Here is a 26,530-nt window from a genome sequence, read left to right as displayed (position 1 = left end):
TCAATTCTAGTAGTCAAGAACACTCAAGGGGAGTAAGAAATGCCAGTCATTGGGAAGTATTTCAGTATAGACTTACGACTCAACAAGTGGTACAGAGAGACTGGCTACAAAGTATAGAAATGTCCCATTTTCTCTAATAAGGCGGTTACAATACAAGCTGAAGAAAGGGTACGTTTTCCTACTCATCCTTCCGGTCTTACTTCATACAACTTTCTCCAGGTAACTGCCCTTCCTTTGTGTTCCCTTAACATTTTCTATTTCCCCCATTACATGGACGACAAAGATAATCGTTGGTGCACATGTAATTACTACACAGCAGTGCCTTGTCCAGTACAGTTCTGAAATTAAAGTTGGGCTGCTCTGCTCCCCACTTCTTCCCCCTCCCGTTACTCTGTTTCTTTCTAGCGGAGCCCTCCCAATTCCCCTCTGTTCGCTCCTGCCCCGCCCCGCTCCCTGATTGGCTGACCGGTGGGAGGCTCGCTCCTTCGATCTCCATTGGCCGTTCAGGGGAGGCGCGTTCCCCTGCTCCCAATAGGTCGCAGGGCAGAGGCAACTGCGAGCAACCGCAGAGCAGTTGTCATTTCCGGAATAAGATGGCCGCAGTGCGCGTGCTGAGGACCTGGAGCCAGAGTGCTGGGCGGATGGTAAGCAGGTTTGCGCAGATCTGAGGTCAATAAGGAGTGATTTGTCCGCAGTCATCCGGGAGAAATGTGTTACTTTGTCCTCCCAGTTCCACGCGTACAGGGCACGCGTGATGCAGAGGTGGAGGGACGTACGTAAAAGGAAGGGCAGAGAAGGTGGAGAGCTGACGGGTCTGGAGACCCACTCCCTCCCCTTACCGAGGCGCGGTTCTGTCATGACTCGGTTGTCCTCCCACTCCGTCTACAACCCCAGGCTCAGGCTAGCCTTTGGTCTCCTAGAGTTTCATTGAGCACCATCTGAGTGCCGGGCAGTGTGGTAGCCACTGGGGATACAGAGATATATTATTTTTAAAAAATTTATTGGGGTAACTGGTTAGTAAAATTACATAGGTTTCAAGTGTACAATTCTGTAATACATCATGTGTATATCACATTGCTCACCACTCAGAATCAGTTCTTCCATCACCACATATTTGACTCCCTTTACCCTCTTCTTCCAATGAACACCCACTTAGTGTCAGACATTGATAATACGACCCCTGCCCTCGAGGAATTTAAAATCTAGAGGAAGAGACACTCAAGAAAAGCATAACACCACAGGTACTTGCCTCCAAGCAGAGGCTCGAGCTTCATTGTACCTGTCTTGTACGTCTGCACCAATATTTTTCCAACATGTTTCTCACCAGAGTTACAACCCACCACCATCTCCCCTCCAATTCCCCCCTTTCAGTCTTTTAGCACCAAAGAAGTCACATCCCGTAATCACAGTGTTACCGGAGAGTGAGTCTTTCTTGGCGCAATGTCTAGGTTATTGGCATCTCGAGCAAAGAATTGAACGAGACACAGAAATAAAGTGAAATAGTTTATTAGAAGAGTTAACACACTTAAAGGAAATAGGAACGGCCCAAGCAGTAGAGAATGGCTCAAGGGCCCAAGGTGGCATTATTAGGAGAAAAAGTACACTCCAAAGAGTTTGGAGCGGGCCGAGCAAAAGAAGAGGCTCAAAAAGCTCTGACTGGTGAGGACTTGGAGTTTGTATCCTTTTTTCTCTAGAATGGGCTGTTCCTTTGCAGGTGTGGAACCACTTGATTAACACCTGTGATTGACAAGAGGCTATTACCTCATCTTTTTAGACTGCGCAGGTGTGAGTGGCTGGTTTGATCTAGTTGTTCCTCATAGGGGTAGATAATTACAATGAAAACAAAGAGGGGAGGTCTTTTAGGTGGTTGAACACTATGGGTTATGCAGGAATGCAGAGACCCAATGCCCATCTCTAACTGCCTGCCTTGTTTTCCGCTTGAGAGACGTGATCCCCATAAAATCTCTAAGGGAAGTTGAGGGACAGGACATCTGTTTTTCTGTATCTGCTTCCTGCTGGGCAGGGGCATAGAGCTGCCCCTACCTATTGGGGGATTCACGGAGCTGTCGCCCTATCTGATCTCAGATGAGAGGAAGGGGTCCTGAGATCCACCTGGAAAACCACATTGGCTTCTTTGGTTGGGACTGGCAGTCTTGCTGCGGTATCCTCTGTATCCTCAAGGCCCCTAAATGAGGAAAAATAGATTTTAGTTAATAAATCTGTTAGCTCTATAGAGCCTGTGGCCATTCAACCATTTAGGTGGCGTCAGTTGTCCCGGAGCTGGGCCCAGAATGGGTTGGAAAGAATATTATGCTTCAGTGACTACAATCAACAACTATACTGGGGAGGGGGGGCCGGGAGGCAGATGTTAAAACCTATGTGGTTTCTGGGATGGCCAAGAGTTAAGTCCGGAATAGCTTGGGGGATGTTGGGAAGTCACAGGCTTTTAAGTAGTTATATGAGGCAGGGGTGAGAAACATTCTGTGATTCAGGCTAGGAGCAATCTTCAGGATTCAGAAACTGATTAGAAGAGGAATCAAAGCCAGGAGCTAAGGAGCTAAGAAAAGCAGATTTAAAATTTCTATAGTGAGGGAGGCTTAAAAGTTTTGTAGTGAGGGAGTTCTCCCATATCAATAGTGTTTCATCCTATTTGCATGACATATTCTTCCTGGATCCCCTCTTTCCCTAGATGTTCCTACAGTTGTCATTCCTGGTCTTACAAAACCTTTTAAGAGCCTGCTATGCACCAGGTACTGTGCTAGGCACTGGGGATGCACATATGAATAAGACAGACACCATCCCTCTCAGAGATTGTAGCCTTTATATTACAGCCTTGTGGTAGAGGACAGGAAGAGACAGAGGTAGACATTAAACAAGCAATTACAGCACAGCACTGTAAGTGCTACGATGGGACAAGTGCATACAGCTACAGGAACACACAGGAAGGGTCTTGGGGGTCAGGGAGGAGTTCCCAGAGGATACTATATAACTTGAGATTTGTAAAAGATAATAAATAGGGGGTAATCAGGAAAAGAAAGCTCTTCTCAGCAACACCTTGCTAGGCACTGACCTCCCTTCTTTTGAGAACTCTCCATCCTTGGCTTCTGTGATACCAGCTGCCTGCTATTTTTCTTTCTACATCTTTGAACACTTCATCCCAGTCTCCTCCTCTTTCCCTGCCCAACTGGTAAATATTGGTGTTTCTAAGGGTTCTGACTTTGGCCTTCTGCACTTCTTACACTTTCTGGGTTACCTCGTCCACTTTTAATTTAGTTACCATCCATTGCTGATGATTCCTAACGTTCCCCAGTCTTCCAGCCAGCTCCACTCCAGACCCATATAACCGACTCTCCTGGAAATCTCCAGTTGCAGGCATGTCTGTTAGGTGTGTTTCAGCTGCGAGTAATAAAATCCAAGCAATACATAGGAAATTAAGTGTCTGTGCATACAAAGTATCCCAAAGTTGGATAGCAGCTGGCATAGATTAAGTGGCTCATCATTACCAGGGTTGTCATGTGGATTTTCCTCCTGGTTACAAGAGGGCTGCTACAATTTATCTGCTAAGTTTTAAGCTATTTTAGTTAGGCTTTATGTTAATAGCCTGAATGTTAATGTTAATAAGAATAACATATAGATATTACAAAGATTAGTTGCTTTAGAACGATCTCTTAAAGTAAAGCTAAGTTGTATGATTTAAGATTATTCATGTTTTGGGAACAGGATCGTCAGTTTTCCTTTGCCTTCAGAAGTCAGTAATAGCTTGGAAATTAAGGTGGAAAATCATGTAAAAATTTAAATTTATTATTTCTGTCAGTAAGCCAAATTTTTATATTATTTGCTAATAAGAAAAACTAAAATTCTCATTTATAAATATGTATTATATAACATGACTATAATTCATAATATGTATTATAACTTAAATTTTAAGGGCTCATCATCACTAAAGTATAAACTACATGTGATGTAGTTAATTAGGTATTAATAACATTGAAATGTTAACTTTCAAAATAAAATATTCTACCTTTCAGACACTTAGGTTTTTTGTTTGTTTTTTATTGGTTTCAGGTGCACAAAACAATGCACTAGCCAGACAGTTCACCCCCCACAAAGTGATAACTCCCCTCCCCAAATCTACTGCCCCCCTGACATCGTACATATCTATTACAGTTCCATCAACTCTATTCCCTATGATGAACCCCATATCCCGTGACTATATATACATACATATTAAATTATAGTTGACATACAATATTATTCAGCTTCAGCTTCAGGTGTACAGTGCAGTGGTCAGGCACCTACACCATCCGTGAGCTGGTCTCCCTAATAAGACAAGTGCCCACCTGACACCCTACAAAATCTTTACAACATTATTATGTTTCCCAAACTGTCTTTCGTATCAATGTGGCAATATTGTAGTTACCAATTTGTATTTTCTAATCCCCTCCCCTTCTCCCTCATCTCCACCCCCCTCCCATCTAGCAACACTCACTTTTTTCTCTGTATCTCTGAGACTATTTCTGTTTAGTTTGCTCATTTATTGAGTTCTGTAGATTCCACATATACACTTAGGTTTTGATATATCAAGATGAATACATTCATGCCTACTTATTTCTATAACATATCTTTAATTATACTAAGATGTTATATAAAATACTTAAATCTAAAGAGTCATCTGTAAATTATGATAAGAAAAACTTTGCTACTGTTAAGCTAAAGGCAAAGTGAGAGGCAACAAGCATTTATTTGAAATCCAAGAAGAACTGCAATTCTGGGAAGCTCTGATTCAGGCAGAAACCCAAATAGTGGTCCTATTAGAGGTGAAGACCAGCGGTATTTAATGAGAAAGGAAAGGGGAATAATTACATGAATAGAAGGAAGGAATTTCTATAGGTGCAGATAAGCAAATTTAGTGATACTACTTCTAAAAAATGTCTTTAATTTTTAGTCAGGTAGTCATTTCTGCTTTCTTGTTATCTTTGCAAACAGTTGTTTGGAAAACAATGCTGCTGTAGGCCCAGTCCAAAAGTTATTTTGCCCACTTTTAACATTCCAAAGGTTTGAGGAGTAAGACAGGTGTACAAGCAGTTCCTCTGGAATGGCAGCCCTGACTCCATTTTAAATTGGCTCTGTTTGTATTATTTTTTTATGGTATAATACAGCACATTTTTCAGTGCCTTTAGACACTAACAGGCACTTTTGAATTCTTTAGTAGTTTTATTTCAGGAAGTCTTTAATGACTCAAGTGCACCTACAAGCCAACGTATTTATACAGAATACATTGTTAAAAATGCCTTTACTTTTTCATAAGGAATTTTAGGCAAAGATCATAATACATATAAACAAATCTGACTCTAAGTGTATAATTTTACTAAACAAAAACAACAAAATGTTCTCTGTGTAGTAGGGTTGGAAGTCCTTTGATTTCTTGAACAGAAATACTTAAGAAAACCAATCTTCATAAACTTGATTGTCACTGATGCCAAGTATTATGATTTGGGCCTAGCTAATTTCATATTGTTTATATTATGATAATCATTGTTCTACTTTAGAATAGACTTGAAATTCAATATATACTTACAGAAAGAAGCCATTAAGATCACTTATAAAAGAATTTATTTTTTGTTTCATCTCCAGATTTGTGTCCGCTACTTTCAAACATGTAGTAATATTCATAGTTTGAAGCCAAAATATGTGTGTTTCTTTGGTTATCCTTCATTCAAATATAGTCATCCACATCAGTTGATGAAAACAACTGCTGGTAAGTATGATATCAAAATAGCCTATATAAAATAGTGTTTTGTATCTTAGTACGTTTTTTTCTAAGTAACTAGAGACTTAACAAAATAAAATAGTTGACCTTTTTTTTCCTAACCTTGCGCTCCTTGCTCTTGCCACATGTATCCATTTCTCCACCGCACTCCCCATTCACACACTTTTCCTTTAATACTTGTGTCTTCATAATTTTGGTAATGGGTTGTCTTGGGCCATCTGTTCTCTATCATCTGACTCATCTAAGTGCAATAGTCTGCACTGATACCACTTTCTCAGTCAAGGTAAATTGTTGACTTAATAGTTTGTGAACTTGCATTCACTGTATTATTGTTTGATGAATGAGGCACTTAATCTGTCCTGTCAGGATGGCATGATAAAACTAGCCTGAGACGCTCGTAAGTAGAAAGTTCTCTGGCTTTTACCATTTAATCACTTTGCCTCAACTTTGAGGCTTGTGTTAGATTTGGCAAGAACACTAAAACTTTTTTTTCTGATGTTAGATTTAGAACCCTGAAAAAGAACCCTAGAATTTTGTTATGTCATTAACATTTTGACAGATAGTTGGCACCTTAGTCTGTGCTAGCAATGAAAAATTGGGGGATTCCAGGCAGATCTAACCCCTGAGATCAATCAATCCTTCCATGCCTTTTATATGTCATCTTCCACAATATCCTAAGATACACATATCTTTGCCATTGTTTTTTTTAAGATTTCGATTTTCAAAAGTTGATCTTTTCTCAGAGAAAATAGAGGGCATTCAAGCTCCCATGTCTAAACAGTTATCATGAGCTTTGGGTTCTTGGTTTACCAATAACTAGCTGTGTAATTTTAAATAAGTTCCTTAATTTCTCTCTGTGTCATCATCTGGAAAATGGGAGTATAATCATAGTATCTAATCCATTGTATTGTTACGAATATAAATTAATTCAACACAATATTCACTGGTCACCTACTATGTGCCAAGACACTGTTGTAGGTGCTTGGGATACATTCTCTTCCTATATTCCCTAACTTCGTAAATATTTAGAAACCTGAAGCCATCCTGATTCATGTCTTACCTGAAATTGATTACCAAGATCTATTAATTTTACATCTTATGTTTCTTCTCCTTTTAAGATAGCTTTCAAAATATATAAATATATTAAGTTCCATACTTCAGTTTCTTAACCTGCAGTAGCTCCTAATTGCTTTGTCTTCTATTCCTTCCCCAACTCCATCTATCACATTCCTGCCAGAAAGAATTTTTTCAAAAATTATAGATCTGGAATTGCAGAATTAACTAATCCCTATTAGTTAATTACTGCTGAATAACAACCCTCCCCACAATTTAGTGGCTTAAAGCAACTATGAGTTATTATTTCTCAGGATTCTGGGGGTTGGCCTGGCTCATGAACGTGACTGATCTTTAGCCACTAAGAATGAGAATAGTTGTATGAAGTCAAAAGAGATTTAAAAGCAGCCCCTTACTGGTTAGTCCAGTTTCATAACACAAAACAAGTAGATCCAGTGGCATCTCCCTTAGTAAAATATCATGTTCTATATTCTGTTCATTACTGTTGTTTCAAAATCTCATTTGCCAAATGGCTCTTCTACACCCTTGTAAAAGAACATTATTTTGGAAGTTGGAAAACGTAAGCTCTGTCGCAGTGTCAGTTGGTCTGTCATTGATTAATTTGTTTAAATCTTTGATGATTATTAATGATGGTTATGCTTTTTAAGATTATGAAATGCTTTTTTAGCTATGAAATGGAATAATTTCTGCCTCTGCTTGAGAATATTTTCTATTTTACATGTAAAAGCATCTCTTAGCAATATGTTACATATTTAATGAGATCATTTCTCCTTGTCTTTGAAGCTCTACAAGGACAGATTGTTCAATTCAAACTCTCAGACATTGGAGAAGGGATTAGAGAAGTAACTGTTAAAGAATGGTAAGTTATTCTGAAAATAAAATGTAAGTAAATGTTAAAATAACTAGAGTAAAAATAAGTAAGAATCTATTTAAATTGAGAAACTTCTTTCTATATGTTTTTTTTAATGCAATAAAACTAGTTTGTGTTGCCAATATGCTGGTGATACAATTCATACTTCACGTTATTTTATTTGATGTGATTTATGAAGAATTGTTTTTCCCTCTTTTTAAAAACTCCTTTCACTGCCCAGCCCTGATTTCACTAAAAGAAGAGAAATTAACCTCTAAAAGATGACTTTTGTCAGTGTTCTTGTTGCTTTTATGGAGGAGAATTCCAGAAGGCCTTACTCCACCATTCTAGAAGTAAAAGCCCGTATATATACTTTTAAACCTAGTTTCCATGTCATGGGTGATGTTTAATTATGGACTGAGAACTGGTTAAGACAGGAAGACAAGGAATAAGAATGACTGAGCAATTATCTTAATGAAGAATCGATGGTGATAAATTATAAACGTGCTAGATGCATCAAGAATGGTATTAGTACTGGGGCAGCCGGGTGGCTCAGTTGGGTAGAGCCGAGCTCTGAACAACAGGGCTACCGGTTCAATTCCCGCATGTGATGGTGGGCTGTGCCCCCTGCAACTAAAGATTGAAAACGGTAACTGCAGAGGGTAAAGGGGATGGGTGGGGGGAGGTGAGGGGTGGGAGATGAGGGCAAGGGGGATCAAATATATGGTGATGGAAGGAGAACTGACTCTGGGTGGGGAACACACAATGTAATGTATAGATGATGTAATACAGAATTGTACACCTGAAATCTATGTAATTTTACTAACAATTGTCACCCCAATAAATTTGAAAAAAAAAAAAAGAAAAGAAAATGGTAACTGGACTTGGAGCTCATCTGTGCCCTCTACAACTAGACTGAAGGACAATGACTTGGAGCTGATGGGCCCTGGAGAAACACACTGTTCCCCAATATTCTCCAATAAAAAAATTTAAAATAAAAAAGAATGGTATTAGTACCAAAATGACATCCTTCAGGTTTGGTCCCATTCCTCCTGTTCTGTTTGCTATGCTGAGACTATCTAGGGGAAGCTTGTAAAGCATACCTAAATGATTATGGTAAGTGATAATGGGGACAGAGGGAGGGATTGATATACAAGGACAAGGACAGGCTAAAATAATTCTAGAAAAAAGACTGAGCAAACTCAAGCAAAATTCATGAAATTATAACGTGTATTGGAAATATCAAATTTTTAAATTAATTCTAGAAACAATAGGCATCCCTTAAAGTTTGATAAAGGCTAATAAGACAGTAAAAGGAAAAAACACATTTAAAATACATTTTTAGAACTTCTAAGGAATGTGTGGAACAGAAAAACCTGAAAGTTTAATTATATTTTTAGATGATAGATCTATGAATGGTTATTAAAATTTTAGTATTTCTTGGAGATACATCAAAGAAATTCTGGACATTACAGTCTTTTCTGGAACATTCTTCAGTGTACCATCTGGGATTAAATACTGGGCTTCATGGATACTGGTCTAATTCAGTGTGGCATTTGTCTTTTTCTTTTAGGTTTGTAAAAGAAGGAGATACAGTGTCTCAGTTTGACAGCATCTGTGAAGTTCAAAGTGATAAAGCTTCTGTTACTATCACCAGTCGTTATGATGGTGTTATTAAAAAACTGTATTATAATCTAGACGATATTGCCTATGTGGGGAAGCCATTAGTAGACATAGAAACAGAAGCTTTAAAAGGTACTGTAAATGTATTTATCTATTTTGCCAATTGATTACTGCTGTTCTTTTGTCATTGGGTACCAACTAAATGTGATGCTTACTTTTAATAACTTACAGGATTTGATTTGGAAGTTTAGAAACTGGAATCAGAAAAATAGAAAAGGTCCTTTGTGATGCAGGATTATCTTTTGACCAGTTACCATGTTAAAAACATGTACAGTAACAATTACATGGAGTCCCAGTTTCTGGAAACCTTAGTGTTCAAAGAAGCAACGGGCTCTCTCAGGAATTAAAGATTCAGGCCTTGAACGCTTGTCACTAATAACAAAAGTTGTAATAAGCAAATATTAAATCGAACATAATGGGATTGCTCTGTTTGCCACTGATACAAAAGCAAAAAAGCACTCTCATCAGTGGTGCTTCTGAAAGCCAAACTTCTTGAAGAGAAGTAGAAGAGAAAAGAAGGAAAATAAAAATGAAAAGTTGAGACTAACATTCAGAAGCAGCAGCAACCTTGGCTTACAGGCAATACCTGTCCTGACAAAAGGGAATTACTTCATTATGACAAAGTTACAGAGGAAAACTAAAATTGTGGGCTGTTCCAGTGGTGGCACACAGCTGGTTCTATACCCCAGAAGGTCTTTACAGCCCCACTGTGATACACCAGCATTATGTCATCTAGGAAACAGCTTTGATGTTGGGCGCTGGCAGAGTGTAAGTTCTGTGATCCAGCCCTAAGCCAGCAATCTGTCCATAAGTACTGAGATAAAGACATTTCAGTAGTGTCATTTAGAAGTTTAGAAGGTGTCTGAATTAAGAGTCAGGCGGCTGGTTGACTCTTAGTCTTTATACAATGATATAATTACTGTTATAATCACACTTTGAAATTTGTAAAATGTTTCGCACTTATGATTTGACTTATACATGAGTACTCCAGTTTCTAGTTAGAAAGGTTGGGTGATTTGCCCAATGGCAGTGACAGAGCCAAATTTAGAACGCAAATGTCCTAAGTCTTTATCCAGTAAAAGACAAGCTGCCTCCAAAAGCTGGAAGATCGCTTATTGCAGCCTTCCTATTATTTTTTTGTTTTATTATAAAAGGATATTGCATTGTAGAAAGTTATAACATATAGAAAAACAAAACTAAGAAAATGAAAACCTTCCTCCTACTCATAAATCACCACTCTAAACACATTAGTGTATTATCATTCCAGACATTTTTTTTTTAACAAAATTATGTCTTGCACTATAGGAATTGTATTCCAGCTTGTTTGACCAGAAAGAAAATTTGCTAGGGCTGGGAACTAATGGAAACAGAACAGACTGAGTCAGCTGTAGGATTGAATTCCAGATCTTCACAGTTTATTAGGTGTATGACCTTGGGCCAATCCCTTCATCTTTCAAGCCTCACTTTTTTTTTCAATCTATAAAATGGGCGTGATAACCCCTATCTTATAAAGTTGGAGTGAAGGTTAAGATATTGCATATGTCGTGCAGTATTTGACATATAATAGGTGCTTGTGGGGGAGAAAAAATAATTTTCCCTCTATCCTCTGAGTTCTTAATTGAGACCCCTGTAATAAAAGACAGATTAGTGAGAAAAAGAGAAGTTTATTAATACGTATAGTTGGTGTAAATCGGAGACACCCAGGAAAAAAATGAGTGACTCAAAGAGGTAGCCTGGAATTTGGGCTTCAATATCATCTTAATAGGAATAGGGGAGGAGGGAATGTAGGCCTCTTAGGGGAGAGTAAATGATTTTTAGGTCAGATAACGAATGGGCCTTTAAAAAAATAGATGGGAGCTATGATCGTTTGTGACAAAGTTTGTCTACTCTTCTCCCCTGTTATAAGAATCAATTTTCCCTGGTAGCTGAAGCTTCTAGTAGGAAGAAGATTTATGACTCTCCTCATCTGCCCTTCTAGAAAATCTGTCTTAGGGCAGATGAGGAGAGTTCAGAGGAAACAACTCCCTGTGTTGGATGTTTTTGAGGTGCCTGCAGCTCAAATAATCAGTATACAAAGTGGCATATTTTGGGGTGTCATGTGCTGAACTACAGTCATATTTTCGGGTGGCGTATTCTGCTACCCTTCATGTTCGATACAAGTTTTCTTCCCTTCTTCTCCCTTAAGTGAACTTTGAGAGCTCCACTGGGCCAATTCATAGACTAGTGAGGAGGGATGAATAGATTGTCTTTCTGTAATTGCAGCAGTGAAAATATTTTACTTGCTTAGGATTGAATGTCAAAGCAAACTCAGTTGCCCGCTGATTTTCAAAGGTTTGGTCTCCAATTCACTAAATGCCACAGAGATTCTGCCGAGCAGCATTGATTTCCTAGCATCAGATTTTGAGAATTAAATGCTCTCAAAAACTTTTGTTGTTATTGTTGCAAAAATACATGCTAATAGCCCTAGATAGTGTTCTTATATCAGTACTCTAGTTAGAGAATAGATCAACCAAATTAGCATGAACCATGAAAATAAAATCTTCCACAGCATTCTTTAAGTCACATTCAAAACAGACAGAAGTTTTAGATGCTATATTATCTTATGTCTTGGAGTAGAATTAATCCCTGGTCATTCACAGAATGTAAAGGGATTTACGAGACTCTACAAGAGTAAGAAAAGATTTATTGAAAGTCAATGAGAGAGAGAATTCTGGCAAAGGGAAGTTTTGCCATGGCAGAGCCCGATAGGGACAGCTGCTCTGATGAGAAGGAGTGCTGGGGTTTTATATTTTTCCATGCAGGATGTAAGGTGCTTGTCATTTTGCATGGGGCTGCTGTTACAATTGTTTTCTCCTGGGAACTGTCCTGTTCCCACCTATGATGTATGTAAGGTGCTTGTCAGCTTGTAGGTGCAGTGCTAGCCAGGGGATTCAGAGTATTTAATGTTTAAGCTCCCTCCTGCCAGCTCTCAACTCTTTACTTGTCTCATCATCTTAGGAAAACGTTTGTCACAGATTTTACATGATTCATTCATGTAATTTACCTCACATTTGATTCTTATTTCATGCTGATGAGAAATTTATTAGGAAAGTGTTTAAAATACATGTTTTAAAAGTTATGAAAAAACTCTCATTTTTTAACTTGTAGCTGGCTACATGATTTTAACAGAAATGAAGTAAACACCAGTTAATAATAGTCATTAAAAAATACCAGATACCAGTATACCCCGCCACACACACATTCTACCCGTTTGTTTTTCCATTCTGAAATAGCCCAAAATTATGCTTCTTGACTATAAATTGAATTTATTTATATATTGTATGCTAACTTTTTTTATAAAAAGAAAAAACATTCTCAACTAAAGAGTAAAAATTTGCCTTGTTACCAGATTCAGAAGAAGACGTTGTGGAAACTCCTGCTGTGTCCCATGATGAACACACTCACCAGGAGATAAAGGGCCAGAAGACACTGGCAACTCCGGCAGTGCGCCGCCTTGCAATGGAAAACAATGTAAGTTTTCTTAATATTTAAGTGGGAGATCACTTACAAAGTATGTATTTGTGTCTGTGAAAAATTAGCCAACTATTCCATGATGAGATGGCTTAAATTGGGGTTAAATAAAACATCAAAATGCCTGTTACTGAAATGTGATAGTTGCATAAAAATACTTGTGAGAAATGAGAAGAAAATTGTGAATTTATTACTTATATTAATTGAGGAGTGTGATTTTATTCTTTCTTAGAGCCTAATAACAGTCAGGGCTACCATTAATGAGCATTTGTATACTCGTGTCTTAGATCAGGTGACCTAGAAACACAGATAGAGATTGGGTATGATTGACTGATTCATTGATTGAGCAATTGAGTGATTGATTGAAAGAGTGAACACCTTTACTGGGAGTGAGCTTAGGGAAAGGAAAAGAAGGGAAATGGCTAGGCCAGGCCAGGATGTGGTCTCTAGGATGTGAGGTGGGGATAATCCTAGAATAGTATTGCCTTGAAGCAAGGAATCTGGCCTTTTACATTCCCTTATCAGCCAGTCCTTGGTGCTTAACCTCTAAGGCAAGGTGGCTCCCAGGTGATAACTATTTTTATAGTATTTCCTTTAATCTTCACAACTCTGAGATAAGGGGGAGAGGTCATGTAACTGGTCCAAGGTCACACAGCTAACACTGTTGGAGCCAGAATTCTGAAGTGAACCTCTATGACTGGAAAGCCAGAACTTCTTTATCACTGTATACTACCTCAACAATTATTGCCTTCATTATTTGAGCACGTATGAGCTAGACATTGTATAGACATTATCCCTAATCCTCACAGTAACCTTGCAAGATGGTTTGGATTATCGCCCATTTTGCAGGTGAGAAAGGGCAGCAAAGTTAGGTTGCCTACAACCAAGTAAGTAGCAGAACCGGGGATTTGAACACAAATATGTCTGGTTCTAAAGCCTGAGTTCTCTCCACTATGCCCCACAACGGAGGCTTTTTGTTTGTCTGGTTTTGAGAGAAGTAATTAAGTTACAGTGGGAAAAGAACACAAGTTTACATTTGGAAATATGTATTAAGAGTCATTAAAATGTTCATCTCCTTTCAGCCAGTTATCCTACCATTGGGAAATTATCCCAAGGAAATAATTTAGGATACATTCTTCCAAGTGTTTTATAGCCAAAATTTAGAAGGTACGTGTGTTCAAAATCAGGGAAATGCTTAGGTAAATTATGTTATAAACCTTTAATGACAATTTATTAACCATTAAATGTGTTCAAATATGAAGACTATTTAGAATAGAAAATAGAAATAACAATAATAAGGAACATGAGATTGTTAAGGGTATCAGATGAGATAATGACCTCATATATTGCTTTGGAAGCTATAAAGCATTTTACCAAGGTTTTTTCTTAATTATATAGAAAGACTAGCTGTAGAAAAACATGATTTGACTTTCCTATATCACTTTCTGAGGATGTGTATAACAACTAGAGTATTTGTATAATTACTAGAAATAAAATTGTGGATGGGTTCTTATACATCACCTTTTCTTTTTTTGCAGTTTGCATATTTATGAATTGAGTTTGTTTAAAATGAAAAAGCAATGGCATTTACAGTTGTAACTACCTAAAAATTATTTGTTTAAATTATCAGAGTTCATTTGTTAAGAACTAAATGTTTGAAATATAAAGTCCTTTATTATTTTGAGGTCATTCTTAAAGAAGCACTAATACAAATGAAGCAGGACTTAGTCCTGAGAAATTAACTAATTCACAGTATGTATGAGGATATCCAAGCTGTGTGTGTTTTTATTTAAATAGAATTAAATTTAGTGAGAATATTTCATCTCTGTAATCAAACGTAGAAAGCGATTAAATAAAGCCAGATTATATGTTTCAAAAAAGTATCATGAATGTCTAGTGGAAATTGGAAGTATATCATCTATGTTTATTCTGTAAAAAGCAATAATAAAACTTATGTATTTGACCCTTAACTTGGGCTAAGGAACGCAACATTCCAAATATGCCTCAAGAAAATTAAATTCAGTGTTTTGTACTGATATTTCTAAAACAATCATCAGAAAAAAACTAATTTGAGAGAGCTTTTGTATGATGATTATTTTACTATTACATGTTTACTGATAGCCAAGGTCAGAAACATTGGTCTACATTTGTTGTAGTGTTTAACTTTTCTTTAAACTCAGTTCTCCTTCCGTTTTCTCCAAAAATAGAAAAAAGTCAAATAAGAATTATGCAAGAAATTTTAAAATAGTTGATAATTTAAATCTGTAAGTTTCCATAAATAGTTATGGATTATACATTGCATTGTTACCACATGGGCAAATGAACAGTATGTACAAAAGTAATATGATGACTTATGAAGGGGAGCTATAATTTATAGCATTCTATTAAGATAATGAAAATGGTATTATTTCTTTATACTAACTTACTGGGCAGAGATTTTTTTTTTTTTTAAAGATTTTTTTGGGGGAACAGGAACAGGACTTTTTTTTTTTATTGGGGAATAGTGTGTACTTCCAGGACTTTTTTTTTTTTCCAAGTCAAGTTGTTGTCCTTTTAGTCTTAGTTGTGGAGGGTGCCGTTCAGCTTCAAGTTGTTGTCCTTTTAGTCTTAGTTGTGGAGGGTGCCGTTCAGCTTCAAGTTTTTGTCCTTTCAGTCTTAGTTGTGGAGGGCGCAGCTCAACTCCAGGTCCAGTTGCTGTTGCTAGTTGCAGGGGGCGCAGCCCACCATCCCTTGCGGGAGTCGAACCAGCAACCTTGTGGGTGAGAGGACGCACTCCAACCAACTGAGCCATCCAGGAGCTCAGCAGAAGCTCAGCTCAAGGTGCCATGTTCAATCTTAGTTGCAGGGGGCACTGCCCACCATCCCTTGTGGGACTCGAGGAATTGAACTGGCAACCTTGTGGTTGAGAGCCCACTGGCCCATGTGGGTATCGAACCGGCAGCCTTCGGAGTTAGGAGCAGGGAGCTCTAAACGCTTGAGCCACCGGGCGACCCCAGGCAGAGATATTTTTAACCTCAGTTCATTAAATTCTATTTAGAGGCCTTAATGATAGACGTATTTATTTTTAGCATTAAAATGTGTCATTTTTTAGATTAAGCTGAGTGAAGTTGTTGGCTCAGGAAAAGATGGCAGAATACTTAAAGAAGACATTCTCAACTATTTGGAAAAACAGACAGGAGCTATATTACCTCCTTCGCCAAAAGCTGAAATTATGCCACCTCCACCCAAACCAAAAGACAGAACTATTCCTACAGCAATATCAAAACCTCTGGTATTCACAGGCAAAGACAGAACAGAACCCATAAAAGGTAATACGGACAGCACTGTAAGGTAATAGTATAATTTATTTGGGGGAAGCTGCCTCATTAGGTCCATGTATATAAAATGGTGTGTTAATTCCTACTGAAAAGTTCAAATTCAGCATATAATTTCTTTTTAATGATGAAATAACAATTTTTCCAGGAAAAGTTTCAATTTATACTGTTAATTTCTGAAGAGTCATATGTTAACAGGCTTCTTGAAATATAAACTTGTATACGAATAATTGTTCTGTTTGAAGACTCACTCAGGATATTTTAAATATTAGTTTTAGTTAGCTTTCAAAACAACTATTTCTGATTTGTTATTTATAAACTCATAGGATGATAACTTCCAGAACAGTGATTTTGCAGCAAAGCCGCTGGGTAAATACACAGCTTGCATCCTTTTAAATTTTTTGTACACCACAGCTTTGAAAGCAGTTACCTGTTACATTATTATACTTGATACTAGGTGTTGTGCTGCAATCAGTGCTTCAGAATTGAAATTAGTGGCTTTCAAGTTATGTAATGAAGATGGTAGCTCCAAAAGGAACCATGTAATTGAGAGTAAAGAGCAGTAGAGAGCCTTCTATTTTAGTAAAAAAAGAAGGATTTAAGAATTTTAATCAGTTATATACATATTTAAGTCTTTTGCCACGACAGTTGAATATATCCGAATGAATATATCTGAAATTTTTATAAGTAAAATAATGTTTTTTATGTACAAAACAGCTCAAATTGTTATTATTAAATGCATAAAATAGTCAAAATATCAACTTTTTGTTTTTTGTGGATTTCTGATACATTTTGAAAAAAACCTTAAAATCAGTTAACGCAGCGAAAGAGTTAATGTTTTCCAGGCTTTCAGAAAGCGATGGTCAAGACCATGTCTGTAGCCCTGAAGATACCTCACTTTGGGTATTGCGATGACGTTGACCTTACTGAACTGGTTAAGCTACGAGAAGAATTAAAACCCATTGCTTCCTCTCGTGGAATTAAACTCTCCTTTATGCCCTTCTTCTTAAAGGTGAGATTTCATTGATTTCACACAAGAGTTGAGCAGGACATTTAAATTTTGTTCTGCAAATATGCAATAAGTTAACTGTGGGTTTGAATAAAAATATTACTTCTTACCATATCACATAGAAGAATGTACAAGCACATGCTTTCTTTGTTTCATAGGAATTTATAAAATTGAAATTTGCTAGTCATAGTTTCATCTACTTCTCTTCATCTCTTCATCTTCTCTTTGAGCTAGGTGAGGATTGTCCTATCAGTTAGATAAAGCGTTTAATTCTGAAAGGATCACTCCAGTAAAGCCCTGATGTGAACAAATGTGAGAGCTGGTGTTGATTTTGCGTGTCACTGACATGTATTTACTTTCACTTATTTAACAAACTTACATTGAGGTTTCTGGGAATCATTTCTAGTACTAGGCCTTGGGACCAGTATAAAATGGAATAAGACCAGACCATCCCTTGACCTTGAGCAGCTCACAGTCCAGTTCACATTAACCGTCACTTATGCAGCTGCTACCATGTGCCTGACCCCGTACCAAGCATGCTATATAAGTGATTTCTTTGAATTCTCAGAATAACCCTGACATGTAAACATTGCTATCCCCACTTTCCATTTAAGGAAATTGCGGCCCAGAAAGTTGAGAAACTTGCCAAGGATTTATAGCTAACAAATGGAGAAACTAAGTTTTAGGTTCTGGTCCATTTTACTCAAAAATAACAATACTGTTGTCTCTAACTCCAGTGTGACTTCCCACCAGCCCTTTCTCTACATTGCACCAAGACTGATCTTCGATAAATCAAATTATTATTTCCCTGATTCTTTTCAATGGTTCCTTTTCATTGCCTCCAGGATATTTTCTTAACTCCTTAGTGTGGCATACAAATGTTACTATGACTCTGCTGCCTACCTCTCTGGTCCTGACTCTCTCAGTCACTCCCTCTGTTGTAGTCAGATTAAGTAAGCTACACATACCAGCAGTTGCTGGAATATGCAACTCACCTGAAGTGTTCCCTCCTTTGATCACATCTTAAGTACCAAAGTTTGTTCAGGTGTAGCTCCCTCCAGAAGGTTTCTGTGGCTGTCACATTTTGAGTTAAATACCCTTTTGTTTCCCGTTGGAATTTATCTCAGTGTATTGCAAGTGTTTACTCAGTTGTCTCTTCACTGGACGCTGAGCCTCTTTAGGCAGAACTGTTCTTTATCTCCATCTTTTCAGCAACTACGCTAACAAGCAAGCGGATGCTCTATAAACAGATGTGATAGATGTCAATAAATTACAGATCTGGACTATATTACTGCTATAGAGTCATCTATAGAGGCACGGCAATTGAAACACGTGGATGAGATCACCCAAATTATATGTGAATGAGAAGAAAAGAAGGCTAAGGGTTTTACATCACTGTTTAAGGGGTAGGTAGAAGTTGAGTTGGCAAAGACAATGGAAGAGGGTAAGTGGTGTCAGTGGTCTGATGAGAGGAAAACCAGGAAAAAGCCACTTAGAAGCCAGATGTACCTATTGCTACTTAACAAACCACCCCGAAGTTAATGGTTTGAAACAATAGGCATTTATTATTTCTTATGAGTCTGCAAATGAGCAGGACCAGTCTGCTGATCTTGGCAGAGGTCATTCATATGGCTCCAGACAGCTAGTAGGTTGAGTAGTGGCTAGCTGGTGTAGGATGGCCTCGACAAGAATGACTCATTTCTCTTCCATATGTCTCTCTTATCTTCCTAGTATACTAGCCTATATATAGTGTCATAATACTGGCAGGGGTGAAGAGAGGGAGCACAATTTAAGCATTTTTTCCAGCTCTACTGCATTGAGTTTACTCATTGACCAAAGCAAGTCACATGACTAAGCTCGCAAGAGCATTACTACCAAAGAGTGTGTATACAGAGAGGTGTGACAGATTGGGGCCATCGATTCAGCCTGTCACACCAAGAGAAAAGAAAAAAGTTTTAAGAGGGGAGAAGATAGCAGTCATATGCATCACAGAAGTTAAAAAGAATAACGGATGGGAATAGGCTATTGGATTAGTAATTAAGAGGTCCAGAGTGGCCTCAGCCAGAACTGATTGAATAAAGTATTGTTGGGGTAAAAGCTTGCTTGCAGTTATTTGGGGAATGAATAATGTAGGGGAGGAAAAAATAATTTTCCTCCTATTTTTCTAAGTTCTTCTGCCTGGATTAATAATCAAATAACATGAGACAGCTTAACAGGAGAAAATGACCAAATTTATTACATATGTACATCCGAGGGCTCCATAAGAATATGAGACCCAAGAATGGTAGTTAAGGTTCATATGCCATCTTTAGCTAAGGAAAGGTGGTGTGAGAGTAGTGGTTTGGACTTCAGAGGGCAGAAGGCAATTCACATGGAGATAGGAAAGCAAATGTTTGGTAAATAAATGTTGCGGGGGCCATCTGTAACAATGAAACACAGAGAGAACTTTGAACATGGGCCTTACTAGGTTCCTTCTGTCTATCACACACTAGTTCATATTAAACTATAGTTATCTATGATACTAGCTTCCTCCCTTCCTGGATGAGGTCCTCTGAATTCTTTTAAGCAGTTAGGGGAAAGGTCAAAGGTTTTAAATCTTATTTCTTAAAAATAACCAGCTTAAAATAATCAGTATCCAAAAAAGGCACATTCTGGTTTGGCAAACTCTGTTTCCCCTCAATAGAAATTGAGTTAGAAGAGGCTCTAAACACATCTGGTAAAAGGCAGACAGGGCATAGGTACAGAGGGTAGTTAAAGTGGTTGTTTTGGGGGAGAGTGAGGAAAGGTTCCACCTGCTCCCTGCCCTCCTGCACACCCTTACGGAAAAATTGAGCAGCTCTGTAGTCTGAGGGAAAGAGCCGGAGAATGGAAAGTTAAAAATATCTGAGTAGGAAGGACTGTTGGAGCAAGGCTCTCACACTGGGGAAGAACAAGATGAAGACCCCAGTGGAAAACTTGACCTTGAAGAGTGAGAAAGGAAGGAGCACCTCTATGTTTTAGACTGGGTTCCTCTTACTGCAGGGGTGTCCAAACTGCAGCCCGCGGGCCAACTGCGGCCTGCGATCCATTTTTTATTGGCCCTCAGCAAATTCCAAAAATATATTTAGTTTACTTAAATAAACCAGGTGAGGCAATACGTACTTCACCTTGAGTGAGAGGCCTGGCTGTTGGTGTATTTTATTGAATATGGCCCTTGGTGAAAAACGTTGAAAAAAGTTTGGATACCCCTGTCTTACTGCTTTCTAGTGACAAGTCTGTTTCGGAGCAAGGATAGACCAGCTCTATATTGAATTTGTTTTATTATTGTCTTTCTTCATCGTTCCAGTCTGAATGAAATACCTGATCTTTATTTTGAAAATAAAATTTAGTATGCTTTATTTGTTTTAAAATAACTTTTTTCTGCCTATGTAAGTTTCAGAATATTTGGAAAATATTACAAAGTGTTGTACCAGGGAGAAAATGACCTCTAATCCTTGGACATACACCTTGGTTTGTGTTTTACAAAATTTGGATTATACTCAAAATACTGTTTTTATGTGTAACACTTTAACCTTAGTTATAGATTTTTATATAAAGATTAAAGTTATCGTTACCAAAATCAAATGCTTGAAAATACTTTCCTTAACTCTCTAGTTCAAGGATGTGATTTTTTTCCCTGTCAAACCACTGAGCCACCAACAAAAATAACATTTAACACACAATACATATAAAGAAGTGTTAGTTGGACTAGATGTGGGTACAGGGAGAGGGAATTCTTTTTAAGGACAATCTTAAGCATTTTTAGTTTCCTATTTTTAAAATTTAATACAAGGCATGATAACCAAATGCAATATGTGAACCTTATGATTAGCTCCCAGATGGGCAGAGAAGCAGCTATAAAGAACATTTTGGGGACAGTTAGGGAAATTTGAATATAGACAGAAGAGGAATGGTATTAAGAAGAAAAAAAAGGGAGAGAGAATAAGGGAGAAGAAGGCAGAGCGGAAAGACATAAAAGTGAACTCCCGGGGGACGGGCTTTCAAGTACATGTGCTCCAGCTCTGCCCTTCACTTGACCAAGGACACCGAGGGGAACACTAGCCTCTAATGGTCGGTGCCCTTGGAAATCCTTATCACTTGTTCTTTTTACACAGGGAAACAGCTTACTGCCTTTTTGAACTACAGGTTTGCTTGTCATGGAAATCTTCAGATTCTGCATGTAAGGAAATCACTTAGAATTTAGGCATTTTCTCTGGTACTCTGGTCAGTCTAGATCGTTATTTTGAAAATCTTGATGCTTACAAGCTACCTGACTACTTTATCTTTTATTCTGAAATGGTTAGGGGACCTAGGTCCATACTGCTTGAAAGTAATATGCCTAGGTACGCGTAGACTTAAAATTAAACTCCGCATAAACAAGAATTCTCTCCTTCCTTTACACCTCTTCTTATTGCTTTGAATCCCTTACTTTTCTAAGTTAAAAGTGCTAAAGTTGCATTTTCTTTTTGTTAAACAGGCTGCTTCCTTGGGATTACTACAATTTCCTATCCTTAATGCTTCTGTGGATGAAAACTGCCAGAATATAACATATAAGGTTGGCTATGTGTTGTGAAAATGTTCTTGTTATAAATGGAAGATGAGTGCAAATGTGTTTGTCAGAGAAGCTTCTATTGTACCTCACATAGTGATCCTTTTTAGACAAAATTAAAGGTTTGGGGTAAAATATTAAACTGAAGTGTAATTTGTCATTGTAATTGGTTTTACTAGTTAATAATTATACTGTTCAGGTATGCAGATTTTCATTTTCAAGCCCTGTAGGTTTTCTGCTTAAAATAATGGAAATATATGACTGTGAGGCAATGGATTATGTTACCCATCCTATATATCCTTTCCTGAAAAAGAATAACCTCTTAAAATGGATTTCCTACGATTTTTAAAACAAAAATAATTTAAATGAGAAAAGTAAAGGAGTTTGAATTCTGTTTGAGTGAACTCTTCTGTTCGGAGTGAAAGTTTAAGACTGAGAACTCTTTTGGGGATGCCAATTCTTACTTATATTACTCACTAGAAATACACAAACGGAAGTGAGCTCAGATATTCTGAGATCCAAACCTTCCTGTATGTTTACTACAATTTCCTGATTAAGTATATACCAGTTGCAAAAAATGCAGACAAAATGATGTTTACCTTCTATTCAATGACCCTAAGATAATTCACTGTTTATGTTGAGATATGCATCCTTCCAGTATTTTTTTATTTTTTATAAACCTTTAAAAATATATATGGAATTATACATAGTTTTTTTTAACATTGTAAAAACTTTTAACTTTTTTCTTTTTCATTTAATATATTATGGACATCATCACATGTCAATAAGTACAGCTTTGTTATCTTGTTTAACCAGTGACCTATTATAAACATTTTGATTATTTGCAGTTTCTCAAATTTACAATCTGAAGTCAACATCCCTATGTATTTCTACATTCGTCTGTATTTATCTCCTTAACACAAATTTTTTATAAATGTTGGTATTTATTGTTAAATATTCTCCATAAAGTCTATGCCAGCTTACATTTCCAGTAACAGTGTTTGGAAATAGCCTATTGTCCTATTCTTACCAACAAAAAATTATCTTTTTCAAAAAATCTTTTTGAAATCCTTTAAAAATCTTGTAAGTCATCCACCAGTCTGGTGAAATAATTTTTGGTAGTTTTTTTAAGACAGTGAAGGTTGATCCTTTCTTTCCTGTTAGTTTATGAAAAGGCCTACTGTATAATTTTTTTTTTCAGGCTTCTCATAACATTGGGATAGCAATGGATACCGAGCAGGGGTTGATTGTCCCTAATGTGAAAAATGTTCAGCTCTGTTCTGTGTTTGACATTGCCATTGAATTGAACCGCCTCCAGAAATTGGGCTCCACGGGTCAGCTTAGCACCACTGATCTTACAGGAGGAACATTTACTCTTTCCAACATTGGATCAGTGAGTAATAGTAATGTTCAGACTTATAAACCATATCTTAAGGTTTCTGATCATATGCTCAATTAAAAACATAAAATTTCATTTGCCATTTGTTCTTCAAAAGTTTAATTTTCTACTCTTTTTTGTAGATTGGTGGTACCTATGCCAAACCAGTGATATTGCCACCTGAAGTAGCAATTGGGGCTCTTGGATCAATTAAGGTCTGTTTATTAAATATTTGAAAAAGAGTTTAAACAAATCTGGGGAGTAAACACAAAGAAGAATAACCATTTCTGAAGTTTTCCCCTCACTTTGTAGGTTTAGTGCAGTGTTTGGCTCAGTAAGCCTGTTATTTCTTCCCAAGCACCAGGCCTGCAATTCTGGTGGCTGCCTCTGTGTATAGTAAATGGCATAATAGTAATCTGGGTTGTTTCTGTATCCATTGTGGGTTATGCCCCGCACACTGTCTCTATGAAGAATCACAAATATAGCTAATCTGTGTCTATCAAAATATCTTCATTTCAGAATATCAGAGAGTAATAATAGTAAGCCAATCCAAATTATTATTTATAACAAAGTGAAACACTGTTTAGTTTTTTTTTTCCCCCTCAAATTTAACTCTGTTCAAGAACCATTGGGAGTGCTACTTTATAATGTAGATTTCTTGGCTTTGGGGACAGAGCCCCAGAGCTTACATTTTAAAACAAAACCTAGGTCGTTTCAACATAGGTGATCTGTTGCCATGTTTTAGGAGAAACTAACTTAAAAAAAGGGTTGCAATGATTGTTAACCCTGGCTACATATTAGAATTATCTGGGTTTCTTGAAAAAAATGTCCAAACTCACACCATACCAACTGAATCAGAATTTTGGGGGAAAGGGCTTGGACATCCCTATTAACTCAGGGTTGAAAACCACCAGAGTTAAAACAGTAATGTTCTGGATACCATTTCCAGCTCATCACAGCTCTTGCTGGCTGCCGGCCAGCTCGAGGGAATGCTGTTGTTCACAGTCTTAGCTGTAGAGGGCACAGTTCACTGGCCCATGTGGGAATCGAACCAGTGACCTCAGCGTTAGGAGCACGGCTTACCAACCACCTGAGCCACCAGGCTGGCCCATGGATATCATTTCAATACCACCATTACTAAATGTCATTGTCACTATATCAACCTTGATTTTGGTCTTCATGTTTTCAAAAGAATCTTTTTTTATTTCATTTATTTAGTAATTCATATTTTATTTATATATATATATATATATATATATATATATATATATATATATATATATATATATATATTTAAATAGCCTGCAATTCATAGAAATAAAAAAAAAATAGGTCTGTTACCAAAAACAGCTTGAGAGTGTGGTTCTTAGCAGTGTGCCCCTTCACTGTGCCCCATATGTGACACCTCCCACCACCCACCATGCCTCCCCACTGCGGACACCCTGCCTGCTCTGCTGCTCCTCCAGCACTGTAGTCACACTTCCCCTCTGTCTCTTTATCGGAGTATCCACATGGCTTGTTTCCTCACTGACTTCAGTAAGGAAGCCTTTTTGGTGAGGCTTTCCTGGTCCACTGCCTCAAAACATATGCCACCTCTCCTCCACTTCCAGCCCCTGCCTACACTCCATCCCCTTTCCAAACTGCTGTATTTTTTCCTTTGCACTTTTCACGATCTGACGCACTCTTATGTTTTACGTAGTTCCCTGAATTGTCTGTCTCACCCCGTTAAAATGTTAACTCCAAGAGGGCAAGGATTGTTTGTTCTGTTCACTGCTTTATCCCCAGAGTCTAGAAGACTACTGGGTACATAGCAGATGTTCAGTCAACATTTGTGAAATAATTGAAATCGAAGTTGAAATTTCCTGTACATATGGAAATTGTACAGGGAACAGGAAATACCTTGGAGAAACTGAAAGCTTGAGGCACATAGTCAAAGATAAAGAAAGTAGGAGTTGGCATTTTCAAGTCCTTTGGGAGGGCCGTTTCTTTTCTATTATAAGGAGGGGTTTTGCCTAATCTTTCAGCACTGCTGTTGCTCGAGCTTGCACTTTGAACAAGTGAAGTTTGACTCTTTGTTCTATTCCTTATTCCTAGGCTCTTCCCCGATTTAATCAGAAAGGAGAAGTATATAAGGCACAGATAATGAATGTGAGCTGGTCAGCTGATCACAGAGTTATTGATGGTGCTACAATGTCACGCTTCTCGAATTTATGGAAATCCTACTTAGAAAACCCAGCGCTTATGTTACTAGATCTGAAATGAAGATTGATGACATCCTTGAACTTTTTGAGCTTCCAAAGAAAGTGTAGAGCCTAGCTGTGCCAGCATATGTTCTTCGTTGCAATTTATATTATAAATGATTTGTATTGTATGATTAAACTTCTGAGGCACAATATGTATCACTATTCTGTCACACTTTTTACTGAAAATGAATAATGGTGTACTAGTTCTCTTGGGGCTGTCACATTTTATAGGTCATAGCTTGACTTCTTAATACGGTGCTGAGGTCTTTGTGTTAATAGATTGAAACTGGCAAGAACTACAAAATTAACATTAATATAAGACAAGTAACCATATACAGTATTTGCCCTATTTTTTCTTCTTATTTTGAACTGACTCTTAATGAAAGTTTTCAATTATGCTTAGTTGAGAAAAGGAACTTATATACAAAAATATTTTCCATTTCCCCACAATAATGCTAATTGCTGTATAATTATAAATAAGTGCAATTATACTTAGCATTTAAGATATCCAGGAGTATGTTACTCTATATGGATCACCTGTAAATGTCTTATTTATATAAATTAATCTTTTAAAAGGGAAAATTATAAGCGGCTACTAAAATGCCAAATTATAGTTTTATACCCAGTAAAGAGGGAGGAGAAAGAGAGGAGAGTCTAATGGGTAATTATGGACATTAAAATAAAAGAACAATTTATATAGACATGAAGCTATCATGATCATTTTGTTAGAGGCCCGCTTTAATCAGAAATAGCATCACAATGAATATGATCCAACATTTTGATTTGCATTCGGAAATTCAATTGCTAAAAATATTATCTAACTGAAAATTGCATGTTCGAGTGAAATTATGATTCAAAATTTTTTTTAATATCTACTTGATTGTTTTCATAATGGAAATGATTAAATTAGAAAATAATGGATCAAATGAATGTTGTTTTTTAAATTCAGATAATAATGGAGAGTTGCAAAGAAAATAAAGTCATCCAGAATCCTACCACTATTAACATTTTGATCAATATGTCTGTATACATAGCTATTCTTTTTATAAAAATGAGATCATACTATACTGTTTTATAATTTGGGTTTTTTTAATGTAACATTATATTATGGGTAACTTTAGACGTTAATAAA

General features: G+C 37.2%; 1 protein-coding gene across 1 annotated transcript; it reads left to right on the top strand.

The window, feature by feature from the left end:
• The first annotated feature begins 547 nt into the window (after nucleotides 1-547).
• On the top strand, nucleotides 548-26,530 carry DBT (dihydrolipoamide branched chain transacylase E2). The gene is made up of 11 exons (XM_033093830.1): nucleotides 548-644; nucleotides 5,635-5,758; nucleotides 7,628-7,703; nucleotides 9,268-9,449; nucleotides 12,766-12,887; nucleotides 15,979-16,195; nucleotides 17,047-17,213; nucleotides 21,706-21,783; nucleotides 22,979-23,170; nucleotides 23,299-23,370; nucleotides 25,250-26,530. Exons 1-11 carry the CDS (start codon nucleotides 594-596, stop codon nucleotides 25,415-25,417), a joined length of 1,449 nt encoding a protein of 482 aa, XP_032949721.1. The 5' UTR covers nucleotides 548-593; the 3' UTR covers nucleotides 25,418-26,530.

This window comes from Rhinolophus ferrumequinum, chromosome 22, assembly GCF_004115265.2.
Source record: "Rhinolophus ferrumequinum isolate MPI-CBG mRhiFer1 chromosome 22, mRhiFer1_v1.p, whole genome shotgun sequence".
In the NCBI taxonomy this organism is placed as follows: Eukaryota; Metazoa; Chordata; class Mammalia; order Chiroptera; family Rhinolophidae; genus Rhinolophus; species Rhinolophus ferrumequinum.
This window is presented reverse-complemented; position numbering and strand designations above follow the sequence as displayed.